The sequence below is a fragment of the Scyliorhinus canicula genome, chromosome 12 (assembly GCF_902713615.1).
Source record: "Scyliorhinus canicula chromosome 12, sScyCan1.1, whole genome shotgun sequence".
NCBI lineage: Eukaryota > Metazoa > Chordata > Chondrichthyes > Carcharhiniformes > Scyliorhinidae > Scyliorhinus > Scyliorhinus canicula.
This window is the reverse complement of record NC_052157.1, coordinates 141,623,871-141,646,763: the sequence shown is the minus strand read 5'-3', so window position 1 is coordinate 141,646,763 and position 22,893 is coordinate 141,623,871. Positions and strand designations below refer to the sequence as shown.

Here is a 22,893-nt window from a genome sequence, read left to right as displayed (position 1 = left end):
AGGTGCCATCAACAGTACTATCAAGTGGCACCGACTCAACAGTAAATGCTCACTGACACTCAATTTGTGTTCTGTCAGGGAATCCAGCTTCCTGACCACATTACATTGGTCCCAAACATGGGACAAAAAGCTGAACTCCAGAGGCAAGATGACTGCCCTCAATATCAAGGAAGCAATTGACTGAAGGTGGTATCAAGGAACCATAGCAAACTGAAGTTAATGGGAATCAAATTGAAAGCTCTCCACTGATCGAGGTCAGATCAAAGGAAGATGGATGCGGTTGCAAGTTGCCCTCCAAACCACACACCATCCTACATGGAACACTACTTGCTGTTCCTTCACTGTTGCTGGGTCAAAATCCCTGAACTCCCTGCCAGCAGCACCGTGGGTGTAGCTACACCGCATGGACTGCAGCAGCTGAAGAAGGGGATTCAGCATCATCTTCTCAATGGCAATTTTGGGATGGTCTAGCCAGTAAAGCCCACATCCTGTGAAATAATAAATTAAAAAGTTAAATGAGTAGAAATATTTTTGCACAGTAAGTGATTAGGATCACCTTTTAGCGTGGTGGAAGCAGATTGGCTGGGGCTTTCAGAAGGAAATTGGAAAAACATTTAATAAAGAGTAAGCGCAGACAGTATCGGCTGAAAGGCCCCCTTCTGTGCTCTGAACATGCAATATCCCTTGTATCTTTTCTTGGTTACTGCAATACTTGATGCTTTTTGAGAGCGAGTTCAAAAGAACTGTGAGCATAATTGATTGTGCTCAAAGTAAACAGGTGAAACCTGTTACATCATGTTGGATTCAGGTGCCTAAAAAAAGGTATATGAAAGCACTAAAAACAACTGAATCCAGCTTCTCCTGGCTAAGAAAGATACTGACTCAGCTCTACTCAAACAAATACGTATTTGGTTTAACGTCACCAGTAGAGAGGAAGGAGAGTAAAATAACCACTAGAAATAATGCATTTCTAATTAAGCTATTAGGAACCAAAAGCCATACTACAAATACCCTTTGAGGTATACAAGTGGAGCAGCTGCACAGCTCATGGCAACAAAGTGTCTCAGATGAATTGTCGTAAATCTTATGCACAGAAATAAAAACAGTGCATAGTATAAATGGAGCAGGCTCCACAGCACCAGTAGGTAATGCACTGTTCCCATGAATTATGGAAATTACCAAAATGAAGAAAACAATGTAGGTTGGGGAAAGAAAGTACAAGTCGTCTGGTGATGCTAGTTTTATTATGGGCTAAGAAGAAATTTGTTGCAAATCAGTTGTTGAGGACATGCCGTTCAGGAACAATTTACACAAGACCTCAATAGTAAATATTTTGGTGACATTAAAATGTATTTTGGGTCATGGCTTTAAGACTTACCTGTAAAGCTAATTTAGAATCAGGATCAGTCAACAGTCCAGCAATTAAGTTCAAATAATTTTCAACCACATGCACACAGAACTAAACCCAGCATTTCCAGAAAATATTATGGCCAAGGAGGAAGTACAGTGATTTATTTTGGGTCTGAATACAAGTTGTAATTCTGCAATAGTTCTGCAACTGCTTCCGAATGGAATCCGCGATGGCATCTGCCTCATTTATACAGCAGGATGAACTCCATAAAGTGTAAAAAAAAAACTGTGCATACACTTCAATCATTTATCTGGGATTTCATTTCTGACTACCTGGTCTTTTCTGATAACTGCCTGGCAACTGGAAAACCACGTCAATAGCCTTTACGGGTAGGCAGTGTGTTCAGGCTGCCTCTGACTGGAAAACAAATGGTAAAAGCACCATTGCATACACTGCTGTATCGTTGTTCACTGCCACTTGCGAGAAACGGTATAAAATTGCCTCTAAGGTGGAAGTCTCCAGAGAGTTGTGCTACTTTATTTTTTTTTTTAAAACCACTGCAGAAGCTTTAGCCTGTATATATCAAACACGGAACTCCATAAAACAAGTTTAGCTTTTTCCCTTTGCCAACAATATATACCGGGCGGAATTCTCCGACCCCCCCCGCTGAGTCGGAGAATTGGCGCCGCGCGAATCGCGCCACGCTGCCCTGACGCAATTCTCCGCCTGCGGCTAATCGGCGCCGCCGTGGCGTCGGTCGGGGTCTGCACCAACTTTCCGGTCTGGACCGGCGTGCTGATTCTCTGGCCTGGATGGGCCGAGCGGCCGTCACAAAAAATTCCAAGTCCCACCAGCGCCATTCTAACATCCTCTGAGCCGGCGGGACCTCGCCGGTGAAGGGTCCGGGGGCGGCCTGGCCTGCGATCGGGGCCCATCAATTGGTGGGCCAGCCTATCTGGCTGGGGGCCTCCTTTCCTCCGTGCCGGCTCCTGTAGCCCTGCACCATTTAGCGTCGGGGCCGGCACGGGGAAGAAGGCCAGTGCGCATGCGCTAGTTGGCGCCGGTCCAACTGCACATGAGCGAACCCCGCGGTGCCAGGTTCACGCTGGGATTGGCAGCTGGAGCGGCATGGGGCGCTCCAGCACCATGCTAGCCCCCTGTGGGCCGGAGAATGGGGTCCCACAATGGGCGCCGACACTGGAGTAAAACACTCACTTAGCCGCCCGATGGGAGAATCCTGCCCACTATTTATTTTTTGCATACATGGCACTGAAGCATCCTCACTGCATGGTAAATAGGTGTGCTGCTACATCTGGAGGTTCCAATACCTGTGCGTTTTGATCACATCTACTACACACACTGCCAGCACAACTAATTTCCTGAGTCTTGCATAATGGGTAGTAATCTCAAGTAGATATCACAGAACCAGTGAGATGGAGTGGCACTGGAAAGTACCAACAAGCTGGTAACAGCTTTTCCCTTATTCATCCGTATGGACTTTCTTCGAGTCCTGAGGTTGTCTGGTGGCCAGAAAATTAATTCAATCGGCAACCTGGGAACCTGCTTTTGGCAGTTATTTTTGTATTGCTCCAATGGTATGAATTCTGTCTCATAGAATAAACAGGATAGATTTCACTGCACTACAAACATCACTTTAAGAAGTTATTCCTCAAAATAATAGTAGGCTGGAGGAGTGAGGCAGTTAAATTATAGGACATTTTAAAATGGTGAATTCAACTGCTTCATATTGTTAGGTTCAATTAATGCCATTTGATTGAGTCGGAAGGCAAGTCAGGCAGTGAGGGATTCAGTTCCAATTATGGGACATTAGCAAATAATCCGCAGGGACCCACAATGCAATATCACAAAAGCATTCAATTACCAGAAATACTGCCTTTTAGATGAGATATTAAAACAAGCCCTCATTTACAGACTTAGACAAGTATGAAATCCTATGAGCAGGGAATTTTCCTGATGCCCCACCCAACGTTCTCTAGTCAACCAATGTCACCAACTAATGTCACTATCTAGCCATTTTTTCATCTGCTGTTCATGGGATCTTGCTCTGGATAACTTGGCGGACATGATTGCTAAATTAACATCAATGATTACAACCAATAGGATTATATTTGAAGCACATATTTTAAAGCATGAGTTTTATGAACATAGGAGTCCACATTAAGTTGAATAAAAGCAATGGTTTATTCATAAAGCTTCAGGTACACTGCTCCCGGTGACACCCAACTGGGTCTGAACGCAGCCGGCCCCCAACTAGCTGATCCTATATACAATAATGATTAAGCTTTCCCCCGCCCCCTTAATGGGGAAGCTCATGTTCCGCAAGGGACAGGGGGAATACAATCGTCCCCACCTCGTACATCCCGTGCGGATGTAGGTTATGACAATGAGACTGTGATCAGTTCTATACAAAGGTAGGTTCTTTGTTTATCACACAACCCAAGAGTGCAACTTGAAAACTTTATTAAGTTCACTTCACTGACATTGTCTAGCTCAGTAGGTCCTCCTAGCAAGTTTCCCAATTAAATCAGCATGAACCGTGTAAACAAAAAGATATAAATCGGTGTAATCAGAAATGGACAATAAGCCTATAATCCTATTTTATTAATGTAGTTCCAATGGTTAAAAACAGGCTCCAATAACCCTGCAATCATAATTAAAGTTTCTTTTTGCCCAATCCTAAGCTATTGCATTCCCAATCTGTCTGCAGGTTGTAACATAGTCGATAACACCAGCATCCTTCAATGCCTTTCCATTGTGATCCAGTTGGGTTTGGACTGCATGCACCTGGTTTAATTTCTATCTATCTAACTGTAGCCATGGTATCATTTGCAATGGCAGTTCTACTTACTCCTGTAAGGTTACATCTGCTGCCTCCCTTGGCCTCCTACTTCTCATCTACATATTGACCCTCTGCAACATTATCCAAAAACAGTTCTTGACGAGAGCCAGTTCTATGTCACTACCACCTCTCTCATCTTCTCCACAAGTGCTAAATTATCAGACTGCTGGTCTGAAATTCAGTTTTAGGTGAGCAGAAAGTTCCTCCAATTAAATGTTGGAAATTTCAAGGCATTCATTGCCTTCCAGTTGCACCAAACTCCATCCCTCTCCCTGGCAACACAATGAGGTTAAACCAGACTGTCTGCATCTCTGGTGTTATATTTGACAGCTTCCGATCACATATCCACGCAATCACTGAGACTTCCAATTTTCACTTCCGCAATAACTGCCTGACTCGGTCATCAGCTGCTGAAATTCTCACCCATCCCTTTGTTACTTCTAGACTGGAGTAGTTCAATGCACTTAAGCCAGCATCCCATGTTCTTCTCTTTGTAAACTTTGAGATCATCCAAACTCTTCTGCCCATGACCATTAAGTCATGTTCACCCATCAGTCCTGTGGTCACTGACTTACACTGGCCTTGAGCAATGCCACAGTTAAAAAGTTCCATTCTTGTTTTCAAATCCCTACGATGGCCTTGCTCCTCTTTTTCCATTCTCATTCAGCTCCACAATGAGATTTCTGTGCTCTTCTAATTCTGGCCTGTTCAGAATTCCCATTTTAATTACTCCGCAGTTCGTTGTCATGCTTTCAGCTGCCTAGGCCCCAAGGTCTGGAATTCCTTCCCTAAACCTCTTCATCTATCTTTCCTCCTTAAAATTTGCCCCTTTGACCAAGTTTTTAGCCATCTATCTTAATATAGTCTTGTGTACTTTATAACATTCCTAAGTAGTATCTTGGGCATTTAATATTAATGGTGCAGGGGCAGCACTGTGGCACATTGGTTAGCACTGCTACCTCACAGTGCTGAGGACCTGGGCTCGATCCTGACCTTGGGTCACTGTCTGAGTGGAGTTTGAACATTCTCCCAGTGTTTGCGTGGGTCTCACCCCCACAACCCAAAGATGTGCAGGCTAGGTGGATTGGCCACACTAATTTGCCCCTTAATTGGAAAAAAAGAATTGGGTACTCTAAATTTAAAAAAATAATAGTAATGGTGCTATATAAATACAACGATATTTACCACATTGAAGAAATGGTGCTTAGAATTAAGCACTTACACTCAGAACACCGGTGTCGACGTGAGGTAGGTATAGCCGGTGCAGAATTTCCCCAGTTTTGTGTAAGCAACACAATGGAGACCACAATTGTTATGCTTCAACAGCCGAACACAGGCATACCAGTATTAGCTTTAAGTACTGCAAAGATTTCTAATTCACTTTCATTAGCATTACGTATATGCCAATGTGCTATAGTGAAAAATCAATACAAAAACCATTTCTTGCCAAATTAAACAAGCATCTTTACAAAATGAGAGGGGAACAATGATAAAGTACACTAGTTGCCAAACAAGACTGAACTTTAAGTCTCCTGTTCAATTGTGGGAGGAGATGGCTGTTTCAGTATCAGACCTAATTTTTTTTTAGGTCAAGGTCAAGGGTGTAACAAGTTTTTAATATTCATCTGAAACCCTGTATGAACTAAATGAGGAAATTCTTGCCATTTTCAATATAATTAAAACCCTTCACACAATCTGCATCAGCAATTTTATTCCAGATATTGCCCCTTCTCAAATTGTCAGATGCAGAACAACCAACTAGCTTCTGATTTGCAACACTATTAGCATAGGCAAAGTAGATCAGTCACGTGTTGCTGGAAAAGAAAATAGATTCATAATCAAGTTAAGAAAGGAAAAAGGAATAAGTTAGATGGTTAAATAAAGCTGACCATTTCAGGATTTTGGCACAGATCAAGGCCAGTAACTTGAGGTTCAAAGAAAAAAAAAAGAACTTGAGGGATTACAATTAATTTTTGCAAAGTAATCTTGTGGAACCATCAACAAGAGTAGCAGCGTAAAGCATACCAAATATCTGAGGTGAGACTTCCTCTAGGGTGTAATGTAAAAGCAGTATTAGTTAAAGCTATATTTACATGCATCAAGATCATGCTTATGGTGCCAGCTCCCTCCCTTGTTTAAAAAAATAAATCAAGGCCTTCGTGAATCGTAGAAAGTTTAATTCTGGTAGTAGCTGGACGTACAAGATGTGCACGTCAGGTGCCATGAACACATGTCTGAGTGGAGTAGAAAAGCAGCTAAATCATAGAAATTAAGAGTACCTTTGTGAGCTGAAAGAGAGTGAGTGAGCAAAACAGAGTGCGGCAACTAACACAATGAGAAAGGCACTTTCTCAAAACCTTTTACAGCCACTGAAAAACTTTTTGAAGTGCAGCCATTGTTTCCATGCAAGCAACCAACAGTGAAACCAATTTGAATCTCACTCGATCCCAGTAAGTTACAGAATAATGACCAGATGAATTGACAGATGAATAGACATTGGTCAAAACAAGATAAGCTCTCTTGTATTTTTTCAAATAGTGCCAAAAGCTGGTAGCTTCAATAGGAATGCAGCTCCTCAAACTACACTGGTGTCAACCTAAATTATGCACTTCTCCTATGAACCCATGGCCTTCTGACTCAGAGGCAAGATGACTCACTTAAGCAAGGCCCACATCTAAGTTACAAATGGAGCACAGGTAAAGGTCTGATAAAGCTAAACTAAGCCCCCCCCCCCCCCCCCCCCCCCCATCCCCGCTGCTGACGATTAATTTTACACAAAGAAGTCGACGAACGGTTGCCACCTCCAGGCGAACCCTAACATTGACCTCCTCAAGGCGAACCTGATTTTCTCCAAAAAGAGAAAGCTAGCCATGTCAGATAGCCAGGTCTCCGACTTTGGAGGGGTTTGAGTCTCTCCAAGCTAATAATATCCGTCTCTGTGCTACCAGGGAAGCAAAGGCCAGAACGTATCTAATTCACTTTTAAATGCCTCGATTGAACCTGCCTCCACCACATTCTCAAGCAATGCATTGCGGACCGTTACCATTTATTGCATGAAAAGAAAAGTCGCATCACTTTTGCTTCTTTTGCCAATAACTTTAAGTATGCCCTCTGGTTCTCAATCCTTTCACAAGTGGGAACAGTTTCTCTCTCAATTACTCTGACCAGACCCTTCATTATTTTAAATACTGCTATTAGATCTCCTCCCAGCCGCCTGTTCTCCAAGGAGAATTTGAAGAAGTTAGGACCATCTTCACAACTGAAGCTCCTCATCACTTAAACTATTCTCATGAATCTTTTCTGCACTCTCTCCAATGCCTTCACATCGTTCCTAAAGTGTGATGCCCAGAATTGGATGCAATATTCTAGCTGAGGCCAAACTAGTGTCTTACACAAGTCCAACATAACATAACCTTCCTTTCTTTTGTACTCAATGCTGCTATTAATACAGTCTAGGATACTTTATGCTTCATTGACCATGCTCTCAACTTGTCCTGCCACCTTCAAAGACATCGACACATATATACCCAGGTCCCTCTGCTCCTGCACTCCCTTTTAAGAGTTGCACCCCTTATTTTATGTTGGCTCTCCAAATTCATCCTACCAAAATGAATCAGCTTATATTTCTCCATATTGAATTGCATCCACCACCTGTCCACCTATTCCAACGTGTCTATGTCCTTTGGAGCTCTACACGATTGTCTTCACAGTTCACAATGCTTTTAAGTTTTGGATCATCTGCAAATTGACATGATGCCCTGTACAAGGTGTAGGTCATCAGGGAAAGTAAGGGTCTCCACATTGACCAGCTTGAAAACATCTATTAACCACTGCTCTGTTATTTTGTAGATTTTAGCCAATTTTCCAGCAAAGGTTTTTAAAAAAAGATTAGGTGAGGTTATTGGGTTACGGGGCCAGGGCCGAGGCGTGGGCTTAAGTAGGGTGCTCTTTCCAAGATGCACCAACTGGCCTCCTATTGCACTGTAAATTGTATGATTCTATAATCAACTGTCTGAAATGTTTTTGGAAATTTTAATAACTTGAAAGACATTATAAAATGCTTGCTGTTTGTTACTCAACATTGACTAGTAATGGGTAGTCAAAGTGCCTAATTTCTACTGTGATTTCAAAACAGGAGGCTTGTACATGGAAGATTCTTTACAAAGTGATTAGTGGAGGGAGGGGAAAAGGATTAGTGGAGATGGAAAATGTTTCCTCACCAAGTTTGGAAAAGGGAGGGCCAGACATTCATCGTATATGCTCTTCTTGGCAGATCAATTAAGAAGTGGCATCAGGTGCCAAGTGTGTAATTTCTACCCAAATTCAGGGCAACATCTTGGAAAGGTGGCTCCGTTTCTCTCATAGCATGACTCAATGCATTAAGATTTCGTATTTAACTAAATTAACAAGACATCGATATGATAGCAACGATTTCTGCAAGTGTGGATTAAACCAGGCCAGCAGTGTAATTGAACACGTCGAATTACAAGTTCAATGCTGTAAGTAACTATAAACACAATATAGATTTAAACAGTGCGCTGTGAAAGTAATAAGTTACTAGGCACTCTACCCAGCCAGTACACACTTTATAGACGGTTGGAAAAATCAATTTAGAATATTTTTGTACTTACAGAAAGTTGATCTCATTCTGTGAAATCACCGCATTTTCAGAGAAATAAGGAGTCATCTTCGCGCCATAGCAAGAACACCAGCTCGCGACGTCTGCCTTTCCCTCGCTCAAGATCGCGTCCAGAGTCATCTGGACACTTGGTAATTCAATATTTTTTTTTAAAAGCTACCTGTCCTTAAATGCGCCTTCGATCTCAAAGAAACAATCATTTAAAATGTTCAAATCAAACCTCGTTGACTTCTTGGGAGGACTGAAAGTCAAATCGCTTGAAGGAGTGAACAGATACACTGTCCTGTAGGTTAACGAAGGAGATCTATTTATGTTTTGTGGGTGGACTGGATTACTTTCTCGTACTGAGTACAAGCGAAACTGTGTGCGTGTGGAAAGCGACGGCACTTTAGCCTTTCTGATGTACTAAGTGGTGGACAGTCTCAGCCCCTTCAGCTCTTTCTGCCTGTGGTGCTGCAGTTCCCACCAGGAAGACGCGCCGAATCACATGGCTCGCCGGTTCATTGCGAAACTTGTTATGAGATTAGGTTTTGTGGAATTGCTCATTACTATCTAATCATAACCCCCTCCTCTCTTCTTATTCCGCTCCCAGTCAGTGTGTGTGTGTGTGTGTGTGCGTGCGCGCGCCAGCGTCTCCCCCGCTTCTTAGCTCCCTCTATAAAGCCCACGCTGATCTCGCAACTTCTCCGCTCTCATTTCCCGGTCAGCTGGTTCACAGCTGCAGCGCACTTCCTCCATCCAGCCAGGGGACACCCAAGGGTTTATCAGACAGCCAAGAGGCAGCGGCACCGCAACCACATCAAACAAATTGTAAAATCTCAAAGAAAAAAAATCCCCCACGCATCCTGTTTATTTTTTAATCCTGAAACGGTCCCTTAACGCCAAACTAGAATAAGTTAATTTTCTTAGTACAGTAGAACCTTCACGTGTAAAATGCAACCAGCAATCCTTTAAGCATGACATTTATTAGAGAAGTACGGTTCAATAAATTGTATACAGTTTAAACAAAAGCAATTCTTTAATCTCGATTTTATATGGGGCAACACGGTGGGACTGCTGCCCTTCAGCGCCAGGGACCTGGGTTCACCTTGGGTGACTGCATGGAGTTTGCACATTCCCCTGTGTCTGCGTTGGTTTCCTCTGGGTGCTCTGGTTTCCTCCGGGTGCTCTGGTTTCCTCCCACAAAGTCCCGAAAAAGACGTGCTTGTTAGGTGAATTGGACATTCTGAATTTTCCTTCCGTGTGCCTGAGCAAGCACGGAGAGTGTTGACTAGAGGATTTTTACAGTAACTTAATTGCAGTGTTAATGTAAGTCAACTTGTGACACAAATAAATATATTATTATTGTCTGCGTGAGTTTCTTCTCAGTGCTCCGGTTTCCTCCCACAGTCCAAAGATGTGCAGGGTAGATGGATTGGCTATGCTAAGCTGTCCTTTAGTGTCTAAAAACACACAGGTTAGGTGGAGTTACAGGGGTAGGACAGAGGCCTCGAGGTGCTCCTTTGGAGGGCTGGTGCAGACTCAATGGGCCAAATGGCCTCCTTCTGCAGCGTAAGGTTCTATGATTCTATTGTATATCCTCTGCCTATCTCACCACATTCCTTGGGGACCAGCTGAGAGGTAGGTCTCATGGAAATTTAACACGCCTTTATCTCGATGACTATCTTCAGCTCTGCTTGGACACCCAACTTAAATAAACAGCATATCTCCCGTGAGATGACACATGCAAGTATCAAATAATGGGAATTGAAACTGGTTCTTACCTCAATATTCTATTTCACTTATCTTGGTACATTATATTTATATTTCTACCAAAAGAAATTGGTCTGATTTTCCCAAAAAGGAAGTGAGCAAATGCATTGCCTGGTGTGATTATGACTGCTTAGCGAAAAAGATAACTAATGATAAAGAATATATGTATGTAGTATGCATTTATTGGAGCAATGGTAGGGGACTTGTGGCTTATTAATAAACATACAGACTATAATTTCTATGGTTATGGACATGCAGGTGCGGATTCGGCAAGACCTAGCCATGGACCTGCACACAGGCAACTCAGGCATTTTTCATTTGGATGAAGCAGTAAAGGTAGCATTGTAGCACAGTGGTTAGCACTATGGCTTCATAGTGCCTGCGACCCAGGTTCGATTCCTGGCCTGGGTCACTGTCTGTTCTCCGTATGTCTGCTTGGTTTCCTCCGGGTGCTCTGGTTTCCTCCCACAACATGCTTGTTAGGTGAATTGGACATTCCGAATTCTCCCTCAGTGCACCTGAACAGGCGCCATAGCGTAACTAGGGAATGTTCACAGTAACTTCATTGCAATATTAATGTACGCCTACTTGTGACACTAATAAAAATTGTTATTATAACTGGAACTCGGCATTCCCATGAGCGACTGTAAGTACCACACTGCTCACCTCCCCTGTATAAGGAAGGGATGGAAAAAGTGCCCTAAACATAGTCTGCTATACTATCCTAGCCAGTAGGCTGCAGCTGGCGTAGGTTTTGCTATCATGAACCATCTCACAGTAAGTTAACTTGCCTTGCCAAGGGTGCAAATGATTGTCTGATAACACTTAAACTTCTCCTGCACAGTGACACGCAAGCCACACACAATCAATGCAACGCTCCTACCCAAGTCAATTATGATAATTAAGGATAAATTCTGTGATGATCTGCATTCCTTGATTGCGACTGTGCCAAAGTCAGACAAGCTATTCATTCTTGGCGACTTGGTCTGATCCTTGACCAGATATTTAAGATTTTGGTAATAATGGCCTCCTCCTGCATTGTAAGGATTCTATGATTGAGCTAGAGGCCAATAACATTTTGTTTGAAGTAAACAAAGTTTGACATTCAAGATACTTACTCAGTGAATAAAGGCCGAAGATTCCGCAGGTTTTGAACAAACAAAAATAACTTTACTATGCAATGTTAGAGAGATAAAGCAATTTACAATATCTATCTTATACTCCAACATTCAGGATAAGGAGGTACATCTGAATTAACAAGCAATGTGTGGTCAAACATATCACACTGCACAATAAATGGCAGATGTGACTAAGGCAGGGTCCGTGGAATTCTGAACAACCAACCAAGAGATCAGGGAACACCGAGCCAACCAACCTCAAATGGGGGGAGTGCTCAACTCATGCCCAGGAGGATAGCATGCTGACATCTTGGGTGATAAATGAAGAATGATCAATTAGGTGAGGCATCAGATTACCAGCACATGTGGACTACCATTACCACCCCCTCACCCAACCCCACTTTGGGACAACAATTTGAAGGGGGGAGGGGGGGGGGGCAGGGAAGGAGAGAGAGGAAATACATTGAAAAATATTTATTTTTAAATTCAAGAGGTGTGATATAGCACTATTTACTTTTTTCCCCTCTCACGCTGACCCAGTTTTTTAGTCTCCAGGTGCAGATAAAAAAGTGTTGTGGCCATAAAGCCAGCGAATGTCAACAGGTGTTTCAACAAAGCAGGTCACCACAACTGAAATCGGTGCTGTACACACGGATTACATGTGAAACACAATTAGCGGACTTCTCCAGCCTCCCAACCGGGTGTTCCTCGGCGGTGGGATGAGGCGTACCGTTCACTGGTGGCTGGTTTCTCTACTCCTGCTGCTATTGATGGCAGTTTCCACTGAGGTCACCCTACGCTTATTGTCGCAAGTAGGCTTCAAATGAAGTTACTGTGTACCTAGTTGCCACATTCCGCCGCCTGTTCGGGGAGGCTGGTACACACACACACACACACACACACACAGTGGCTGTCCTTCCTAGAATCTTTATGACTATAAAAAAAAAAATTCTCAGGAAAAATATGTTGTCAGCAAAACTAATTTTAGATGAAATTTAAATATTTTAAGATAATATTGATCTGACATATGAATATGGGCACTTCTAATGTCAGATGGGGAAACATCATTGAGTGTATTCACCAGCCAGCTTGGATTTTGACATACTTGCAGATTAAAAAGGAAGCTATCTTTTACGATACTATCCTCATTGAAACAGATCAGGATTATATTGCACTGCAGAGATGCAATTGGCTCCTTTTTTCACCTTGAATGAAATTTGGAGTCCCTCAACTAAGGTTTATTAATTTATCAGGGGGACATAATTAAAAGTCAGCAGTTCCTCTTACACTCCCATAGAATTACTTGCTGAAGGGATTAGTGTTTGTGTATACACCCAATTTGTGAAACTGCCGATTTCATGAAATGGATACTGGTTTAATGAACTGGGCAAACCCATTCCACAGATCATGAGATTAGCAGTTTGACTGCTAATTTCATAAAATGGCCATAAATTTCATAATTTCATAAAAATCCCATTTGTGGAATTGTTGCTCAAGCCTGTTGCAGTGTACAAACTTATCATGTACTAAATTGCTCAGTAACAGTACGAACTTTGTAAATTTGGGAAAGCAAGTTTGTCTACACATTCACACCACTTATAGAGCCAGTGGGCGGGATTCTCCGTCAGTTCAAGGCAGCGGGATTCTCCAGTCTCGCTGCAGTGAATGGGAGAGTTGGTGAGCGTCAAATTCTCCGTCCTCGCTACCCACAGTGGCTGGGCAGACTCTAAATGGAGAATATCGGCCAGTGTACAAGTATATCCTGGACATCATAAGACAAGCCCACAACGAAATTGGTCATGGTGATGAAAAGATGACATACACTTTCTGAAAAGTATGCAAACATCCCGCAGTCTCTTATAGGACAGCGCATCTTTGGTTCATTGTTGTTCGAGTCTTTCTTCCTTTGGAAATTAGGCTGGAAGGAGGAGTAGGACACTCTCCTCCATATATTATATAGGGACTTCAGGTACTCCATGGAGTACCTGACCAACTTCCATGTCTTTCATCCTCAGAAATCCAAGGCAGCAGCTGAGGTTGCCCATGAGCTGCTTCTCATATTTCTAGACATCGCGGTTCCACATATTCTTCAGTCAGATAATGGGAGTTCACAGCACAGGTCATCCACAAACTGGCAAAACTCTGGGAAGAACAGGTTGGTTAACAGACACCCAAAACAGCTCCAAAGACAAGGCTCTGTGGATCACAGTATTGGTGATATGAAGCTGATCTTAATAGCCTGGATGTGTGACAACAGCTGTGCTTAGTGGAGCTTTGAAATCCATTTTCTTTCGTGGACAATGAACAGCAGTTACAAAGATGGCTCCTTACTGAGCACTCACTGGAAACAGATCAAAGTTACCAGATGAGTCCTCAACAGAGTCCACATCCATTGAAGAAAAAGAAGAACTGAGGAGAACATGGAACATTCGGATGCTGAACTGGCCCCTGGCCCATCCTCCATGAACAATCCTGAGCTGTCCTCATAACCATCTATCACAGACGAGTCTGAGCCAGCCCTGGACCATCTGTGATGTCGGATGTTATTTTCACAATATATGTTTTTGGGAATAAAGGTGTGGGCAGGCGACCATGTAGGTTTAAGTGTAATATTAATTAAACGGGGAAGGTTAAAAAAGACAGGCTGTCTGTGAGAGCTGAAAGATAAAAGGGGTAAATGGGTTAGGTCCATGCATTTGTAATGAAAGTTTCCAGTGTGGTTGCATTTAAAATTTGCATTGAGCTAAGTACGTACTTGACTTTTCAGCTGAATTTCAAAGGGAAGTTCCAAAGTGACAAGGAACCTTTACAACTTAAAGGTTTCAGAAGTAAACAAGAGAAGGTATATAACATTTTATTGACCCGAAAGTGGGGGCAATGAGAAAATATGAAAACTTCTTATATTTGTAAAAATTTGAGTTCAAAGAGGTGTTTGAGGACAATGGAATTGGAGATGAAAGGGGAAAAGGCTATTTGAGGAAAGATGTTTAGCTAAATTGGTGGCTGTGTGAGGGAAAACGTCTCAAGATCAAATCTGTGCTGGGAGAAGGTGTGATAGTTCTGAATTTGAAGCAGCCATCCAGTTAAGCCAGAAAAGTTTTTGGTTTCAGAAAGCAGTCCGTTTCTGAACCTTTCTTTTGGATTTCCAGTACACAGTGGATATGATTCTTCTATATTTTTTTTTAAAAAGAGTTTTTACCATTTTCACAAATAACACAACACACCCTCAAAACTGGTGCAGTCCAACATAAATGCTTCAACCTACATGAATACAATAAAAGACAGTAGTTAAGCTAACCAAGTTGGTTCACCTTAATGCTCACTACATTTGGTGCATCTGTTTACACAATGAGAAACAATGGGCGGATAAGGTAGAGAATGGGGGAAAGAAGAGAATAAAGTCATGAAACCGTGGTAAAATGGTGCACACCCGTTCAGGCATGCACCAAAGCATACTTCCTCCAACTCCAATTGTACCAGAGGCACCAGTAACACATTATGATGTCTTCTTCTTGGATACGAGACCTGCTTGTACCTCTGCTGGAACCAGTTCAGGATTCTTCAACCCCAAAATAAAGAAGACATATAGAAAAAATTCACAACTACATTAATTCTAAGAGGATATTTTAGATATTACCACAAAACGCAACACATCCCCAAAATCTGGCACAGTCCAGCGTGATCATCATTCCACAAAAATATATGGAGAAGACCAGATGTTCATAGATTTTCAAACATTGCAATCATTGTAGTCGGCATCTCTCTTCATACCAGAAAACAAAAGGTTAAAAGGATGCCAAATAGAGCAGAGGATCACAGGATAACAGAATAAAGCCGTACGGTGTACAACTTCCTCTATACGGCAAAACCTAACAGTCTCCGAAGACCACCGAGCAATGAAAGGATGCTCCAGGAGAAGGGGGACATCAGGGTGTCCCCTTCGTTACAAGAGAAGATGCAACTTGGCATGTACACGCTCAAATACAGGAGCCAGTAAACCAAGGATACTTAAACCATGCCAAGACTTGCTACACAGCAGACCTCACTCCTCTCCAGCAAATCAATGGCAACCTCCCTGGCAATGCGTTCCAGGCACTCACTCACCACCCTCTGCGTAAAAACCTGCCTCGCACATCTCCTCTAAACTTTGCCCCACGGACCTTAAACCTATGCCGCCTGTAACTGACCCCTCCACCCTGGGAAAGAGTGCTTGCCCATCCACTCTATTCATGCATCTCATAATCTTGTAGACCTCTATACGGTCACTCCTCAACCTCCGTCTTTCTAATGAAAACAGTCCAATTCTATTCAGCCTCTCCACATTGTTAACACCCTCCAGACCAGGCAACATCCTGGTACACCTCCTCTGCACCCTCTCCAAAGCCTCCACATCCTTCTGGTAGTGTGGCGACCAGAATTGTGCGCAATATTCCAAGTGCGGCCATGCCAAGGTTCTATACAACTGTAGCATGACTTGCCTGTTTTTGTACTCGATGCCCTGTCCAATGAAGGCAAGCATTCCGTACGCTTTCTTGACTACCTTGTCCACTTGTGTTACCACCTTCAAAGATCTGTGGATCTGTACGTCCAGATCTCTCTGACTTTCTATATTCCTGAGAGTTTTACCATTTATGGTATATTTCCCCTCTAGGTTAGACCTACCAAAATGCATTACCTCACATTTGTCCGGATTAAACCCCATTTGCCATTTCTCTGCCCAAGCCTCCAACCTATCTATGTCCTGCTGTATCTTCTGACAATCCTCAACACTATCTGCCACTCTACCAACCTTGGTGTTGTCCGGGAACTTACGGATCAGGGCGGCTACATTTTCCTCCAAATCATTTATGTACGCCACAAACAACAGAGGCCCAAGCACAGATCCCTGTGGAACACGCTAGTCACATCCCTCCATTCAGAAAATCACTCTTCTACTGCTACCCTTTGCTTTCTGTGACCGAGCCAGTTCTGTATCCATCTTACGATCTCACCTCTGATCCCATGTGACTTCACCTTTTGTACCAGTCTGTCATGAGGCACCTTGTCAAAGGCTTTGCCGAAGTCCATACAAACAACATCCACCACCCTCCCCGTATCAATCATTTTTGTTACCTTCTCAAAAAACTTGATCAAGTTAGTGAGGCACAACCTCCCATGCAAAACCATGCTGTCTATCACTTATGAGTCCATTTGTTTCCAAATGGGTATAAATCCGGTTCCTGAGAATTCTCTCCAATAATTTACCTACTACTGATGCAAGGCTCACCGGCCTATAGTTTCCAGGATTATCCCTGCTACCTTTCTTAAACAGCGGTACCACATTAGCTATTCTCCAGTCCTCTGGGATCTCACCTGCAGCCAATGAGGATACAAAGATGTTAGTCAAGGCCCCAGCAATTTCCTCCCTTGCTTCCCTCAGTATTCTGGGATAAATCCCATCTGGCCCAGGAGACTTATCTAACTTAATATCTTTTAAAAGACCCAATACCTCCTGCTTTTCAATGTTAACATGATCCAGACTGTCCACACAACCTATCAAGAATCATGTTTCTTTAGGGAACACTGATGCAAAGTATTCATTTAGTTCCTCGCCCATTTCCTCTGGCTCAACACATTAGATTCCCCCCACTGTCCTTAAGTGGTCCAATACTTTCAATGGGGTTTCCCATTGTGGGGCAGCCCCACGGTGTCAGGAAGCCCCAGGGCTGCCGGCAAAACGGAGCATCCCACCGGCAGAGAATCCAGTCCTAGATATCCAAGAATTAACTGACCAAGCTCAGGCGTGTATGCACCCAACGTATTTTTCCCTACTGCAAAAAACCAGAGCCACCAACCACAAACAAAGGAACCCAATCTTCTCCAGGATACATGATCTGTCTGTACCTTCACGGAAGACAAGCAAGGATTCCATAATATAATCCAAAAATACAAAAGAAAGACACAACAATAATAGTACTAACGGGAGCTTTTCCTCACCCACAATGGGGACTTACAAGGCCATACCAACCACCTCCATACCAAACCATCTACCTATCACCCTGTTGTTGCACTACCCATCTAGTCTAGAAATGAAGTAAAGGATACCTAAAAAGTGTATTCTCTCAGTGTAAAAGCATGGATTACAGCACATAAAAAATAATCTAGGTAAATACTGCACAACTCTCATGTTAAACAACGAGCTCTGCATGATTTTCACAATATAACAGAATAACAAGCGACAAACTCCTCTGTGCTCACATATCATACACCCTTGCCAGAATAGAAGGCAATAACTCAAAACCAGAGATATAAGCACAAGGGAACAAACAAGGGAACAAAGTTCAGGGTTAGTGATGAACTGCAGGATGATACAAGCATCCACGGAGCTTGGAAAGCCCAAAGCCATGACAGGATCATCGAGCAATATCCAGGATCCATCCAGAGTTTCACCAAAACTTCTGCACCTCTGCCATGATGTCATCCTGAAGCCCCAGTAATGGGAAACCTAAGCCCTGGCGAAGATCTGTCGGGGTTGGCTGCCTCCAACCCTTCTCAACGAACATCAAGGACAAGACAGCGCAAGACCAATGGTCGGGATCCTCGACCATTGAACCCATGTCCCCAGATGATTAACCTGGACCTCTGGATTACTAGTCCAGTTGGGAAGATTTGTGCATGGTGGTGAGAAAGAGGAATGAGTTCAATGTGAATTGGAGGGGGGGGGGGGGGGGGGGGGGGGGGGGAAGAAGAAGAAGAAGAGAGAAGGGGTGATGGATTGGGTTCAGAGCTTGGGTGAAAAACCTTTTCATAGTACTTTAAAAACACATTTTCATATTTATGAAGTATTATATGTTGATTGATAATACACAAACTTTATGTTGATTAATAATACACAAACTTAAATTCCAAAATTAATATTAATATGCTGCTTTATTATGGTTTTGTTCTTTTGCTTGAATTTGGGGTCACACTAATTTTCAAATGTTAAAATGGGTCACATTGGAAAATAGTCTGGGAAGCATTACACTATGCTGTTCACACTGACTTTAATGTCCTTTCTAGGATGGGGCTCCCAAAACTGCATATAAAACTTTGTGAAACTTCTTAGTTAGCTTTAAGGCACTTTGAAACACTATGAACCTAAAGGTGCTAGTGGAATGCAAGTCCTTCTTTTATCATTGCCTTTTACAAAGCTCTCATTATTTATTTTCTATTTTGCTTTATGTTCTATTTACAAAATCCAAAATGCTACAGCAGGGCTTTGTTTATGGCTCTATTCACTTGCACATATATTTTAAAAGGCATTTTGTATCTACCTCTGTATTGGCATTCTTCTGTATTCTTTAGTGTCATTCCATTATATTATCTTTGCTTATACTTCCACTCCCCATTTTATCTTTCAAAATGTATTCATATATTTCCACCGTAAATTTCATCTGCCACCTGTCTGCCCATCTAATTCTCCTGAAGTATTTTACAGTTCTTCTCACCATGTGCCTGTTGTTAAGCATGCATATTCCACAGTATAAATATTAAAATCAAATTTAAAGAGGTTTAGTTATACTGTAACATTGTGTAACATTTTATTTTATATGGCAATTCCAATTTATATAATCTTCAAATCAAAACAGCAAAATAAAACTGGTTGGGCAAGTAAAAAGAAACATTGCACTTTGAGCCATTAAATCAGATTTTCTTTTATAAATGCTTGAATAAACAATGTGGCAAAGAGACTGGCAGGAGCTAAAGCAGAAGTCGTGAATGCCTTAATTTCCAAGGTTAAAAGCTCCACCAAAATACAAAAACAAGAAAACAAAATGTTCCCCAACACTGTGCGCTCCCCTCCCTCAAACAACCATCCCCCCCCCCCCCCCCCCCCTCCCCAATAACCATCTCCCCCCACAAGATTCTGATCACTTAAGAGAATACTAGAAATGTAAGGCACATACAATTCTACCAGTTTCAATATTTGGAACTGACTATCAATTCAAAATAAATCAGTTAAACAACACAGTTGCACTAATAGTACATTTTGTAGATAGCGTATAAATGGCTGTCGTGGTGCAAAGTTACAGTGACCTTTCTGCACATTCAGCAAGGTCTTGACATCATTCTTAAAATGAAATGCCCAGAATTGGGTACAATTCTTTAGCTAAGAGCTAACCCATATTCATAAATGTTTATGATAGCTTCTTTGCTTTTGTACTTTTATATCACAATTTAGAAGGCCAAGGAGCATGTATGCTTTATTGGTCTTGTCAAAATTTCTTGCCACCTAAACGATTTGTGCTCATTCCTACATCCCCTTTTACATTGTATCATTTAAGTTATATTGATGCCTTTCAAAGCAGCCAGTTTAAAACATTCACTTCAACGTTTGAGAAATTATGTCAAGACCTTGGAGAGTTTGCAGAGGTAATAGAGCAGAATGGTACCAAGGATAAGATACTTCAGTTATGTGGAGAGAGGAGTAAAGCTAGAATTTTTCCCCTTGGGGCAAAGGAGATTAAGATTTAGAACATAGAACATATAGTGCAGAAGGAGGCCATTCGGCCCATCAAGTCTGCACCGACCCGCTTAAGCCCTCGCTTCCACTGTATCCCAGTAACCCAATAACCCCTCCTAACGTTTTTGGACAATAAGGGCAATTTAGCATGGCCAATCCACCTAACCTGCACGTCTTTGGACTGTGGGAGGAAACCGGAGCACCCGGAGGAAACCCACACAGACCCGGGGAGAACATGCAGACTCAGCACAGTGACCCAGCGGGGAATCGAACATGGGACCCTGGCACTGTGAAGCCACAGTGCTATCCACTTGTGCTACCCCTAATAGATGTGTGCAGAATTAGAGCAGTTTTGAGTGTAAATAAAGATAAACTGTTTCACATAAGGGTCAGTGATCAGCTGACCCAGACTTAAAACAAAAAAGGCGGGGGGGGGCAGAAAATAAAGAACTTTTAAATACAGCAAGTTGTTAAGACCCAAAATGCACAACCTTGCACTAAAAAATGGTGCTGTGAGCCAGTGCTCAAAGATGTGGACCACAGCATATATCAGTGCCTTCAATAAATATGGGGAGAAAGAAGAAGCAAAAACCAAAACAATGATCTAATTCACCTGAATTAAACTAAAAATTAAATTCAATAATCCTCTACTCTCATCAAGCATGGTAGCCCATCAGAACTAGTGTTGTTGCCTTCCTTATATTTTACTTGGGCTTCCTTCAAGTTTAGCTCCTTACTGAGAATGGAATCAGTGAATGCCTCACAATTTAAAAACTAGAAATCTTTTTGATTTCTTTACCAAAGAACACCAATTTTCAGAATTACTCCATTATTGGGGAAATTTATTGAAGTCTTCATGATAAATGCAGTACTACTGAGAAATGTGATCCTAGAAATCTATCACCTGGATCAGTGTTTTGATTAGGATGAAACAGAATGACTTTCCACTCAGCATGTTTTTGATATGATGAAATCTACACTTTGATATCCTTTTTCAGTTGCATCGCATGGTACCAACTGGGCTTAACATTGTGTTCATTAAGCAATACGGCCATGCAACATAACATTTGTACACCAAGTACTCTGTAACAGGATCTTATATAGGCTCGATGATGACATTTCCTGACAGGAAAAGAGTAAAGTTCAACATCAACATGCTTGTAACAAAAGGTACGATGGGGTCAAGAACTCCCTGTTCTCTTCCAAAACACATATAGAAAAAATTAAATTTAACTTTGATTATTTTGGTCAATATGTACAACTAGGATTAAAAATGTTTGTTTGCTGATATTTGTGTCATGACATGTGATCAATTTCAAGGTTTCTGGCAGCACCATCCATATCGGCACTAAGCTGATATTCATTAACTTCCAAGAGACCAAAAATCAAAGGAGTTTCCTGGGGCGAATTCTCCCCGACACGGCGGGGCAGGGGGCCCCGGCGTAGAGGAGTGGCGCCAACCACTCCGGCGTCGGGCCTCCCCAAAAGTGCGGAATTCTCCGCACCTTTAGGGGCTAGGCCCACGCCGGAGTGGCTCCCGCTCCGCCGACTGGCGCCAACAGCCGTTGGCGCTACGCCGGCCGGCGTCAGGGCTGGCCGAAAGGCCTCCGCCCATGCGCCAGAGTGTCAGCGGCCGCTGACGTCACCACCACCGCCTCCGCTATAGTGGGCCCTCACGACACAGGCCCGCCCGCCGATCGGTGGGCCCCGATTGCGGGCCAGGCCACCGTGGGGGCACACCCCCCCCCCCTCCCAGGATCCCGGGGGCCCGCTCGCGCCGCCAATCCCACCAGGTGGTTTAAACCACGGCGGCCAGAGTGACCTGACAGCGGCGGGATTTTGGCCCATCACGGGCCGGAGAATCGCCGCGGGGGGCCCGCCGATCGTTCCGGGGTCACGCCGAACAGCGGGGCGTGATTCCTGCACTGGCCGATTCCCGGGTGGCGGAGAATTCCGGCCACCGCGGGGGCGGGATTTACGCCGGCCCCGGGCAATACCCCGCCCCTGCGGGGGGGTCAGAGAATTCCGCCCCTGGTTTCAATGTCTCAGGGGATAAGCTTGGACATTAAATAGAATCATAGAATTTACAGTGCAGAAGGAGGCCACTTGGTCCATTGAGTCTGCACCGGCCCCTTGAAAGAGCACTCTACTTAAGCCCACACCTCCACCTTATCCCCGTAACCCAGTAACCCCACCTAACCTTTTTGGATACAAAGAGCAATTTAGCATGGCCAATCTGTCTAGCCTGCACATCTTTGGACTGTGGGAGGAAACCGACGCAAACTTGAGGAGAATGTGCAGACTCTGCTCAGCCAGTGACCCAAGCCGGGAATTGAACCTGAGACCCTGGTGCTGTAAAGAAACAGTGCTAACTACTGTGTTACCGTGCCGCCCCTATAAATAAGCTTGTTATGTAGGACATTGCTATGTTTTCTCTAGTTTTCGGATTCAAGAATTGCCTCAAGAATTTAATATATGGTATTTTAACTAGCTAAAAATAAAAGTCTTTAAAGCCAATTTGTAGTAAGTGAAAACCATTTTTCTTACATTCATGCTGAATCAAGTTACAAGAAACTTTGGTGTTTTGTTCAATCTAATGCTGACGGTCGGATCTATTGATCATAGAGACAAGTTACTTTCACCTCCACTACTTTCCAACTCACAACAAATTCTTAGCCGTGTTTTTCT

The 22,893-nt window shown here is 43.0% G+C and overlaps 1 protein-coding gene across 1 annotated transcript in view; it reads right to left on the bottom strand.

Annotated features, from left to right (window-relative positions):
- ssh2a (slingshot protein phosphatase 2a) overlaps positions 1–9,571 on the bottom strand; it is an 84,104-nt gene extending 74,533 nt beyond the window's left edge. The window contains 1 exon segment of the mRNA XM_038813103.1: positions 8,843–9,571. Within this exon segment, the coding sequence (XP_038669031.1) occupies positions 8,843–8,970 (128 nt within the window). The 5' untranslated portion in view covers positions 8,971–9,571.
- Between the last annotated feature and the right edge of the window lie 13,322 nt (positions 9,572–22,893).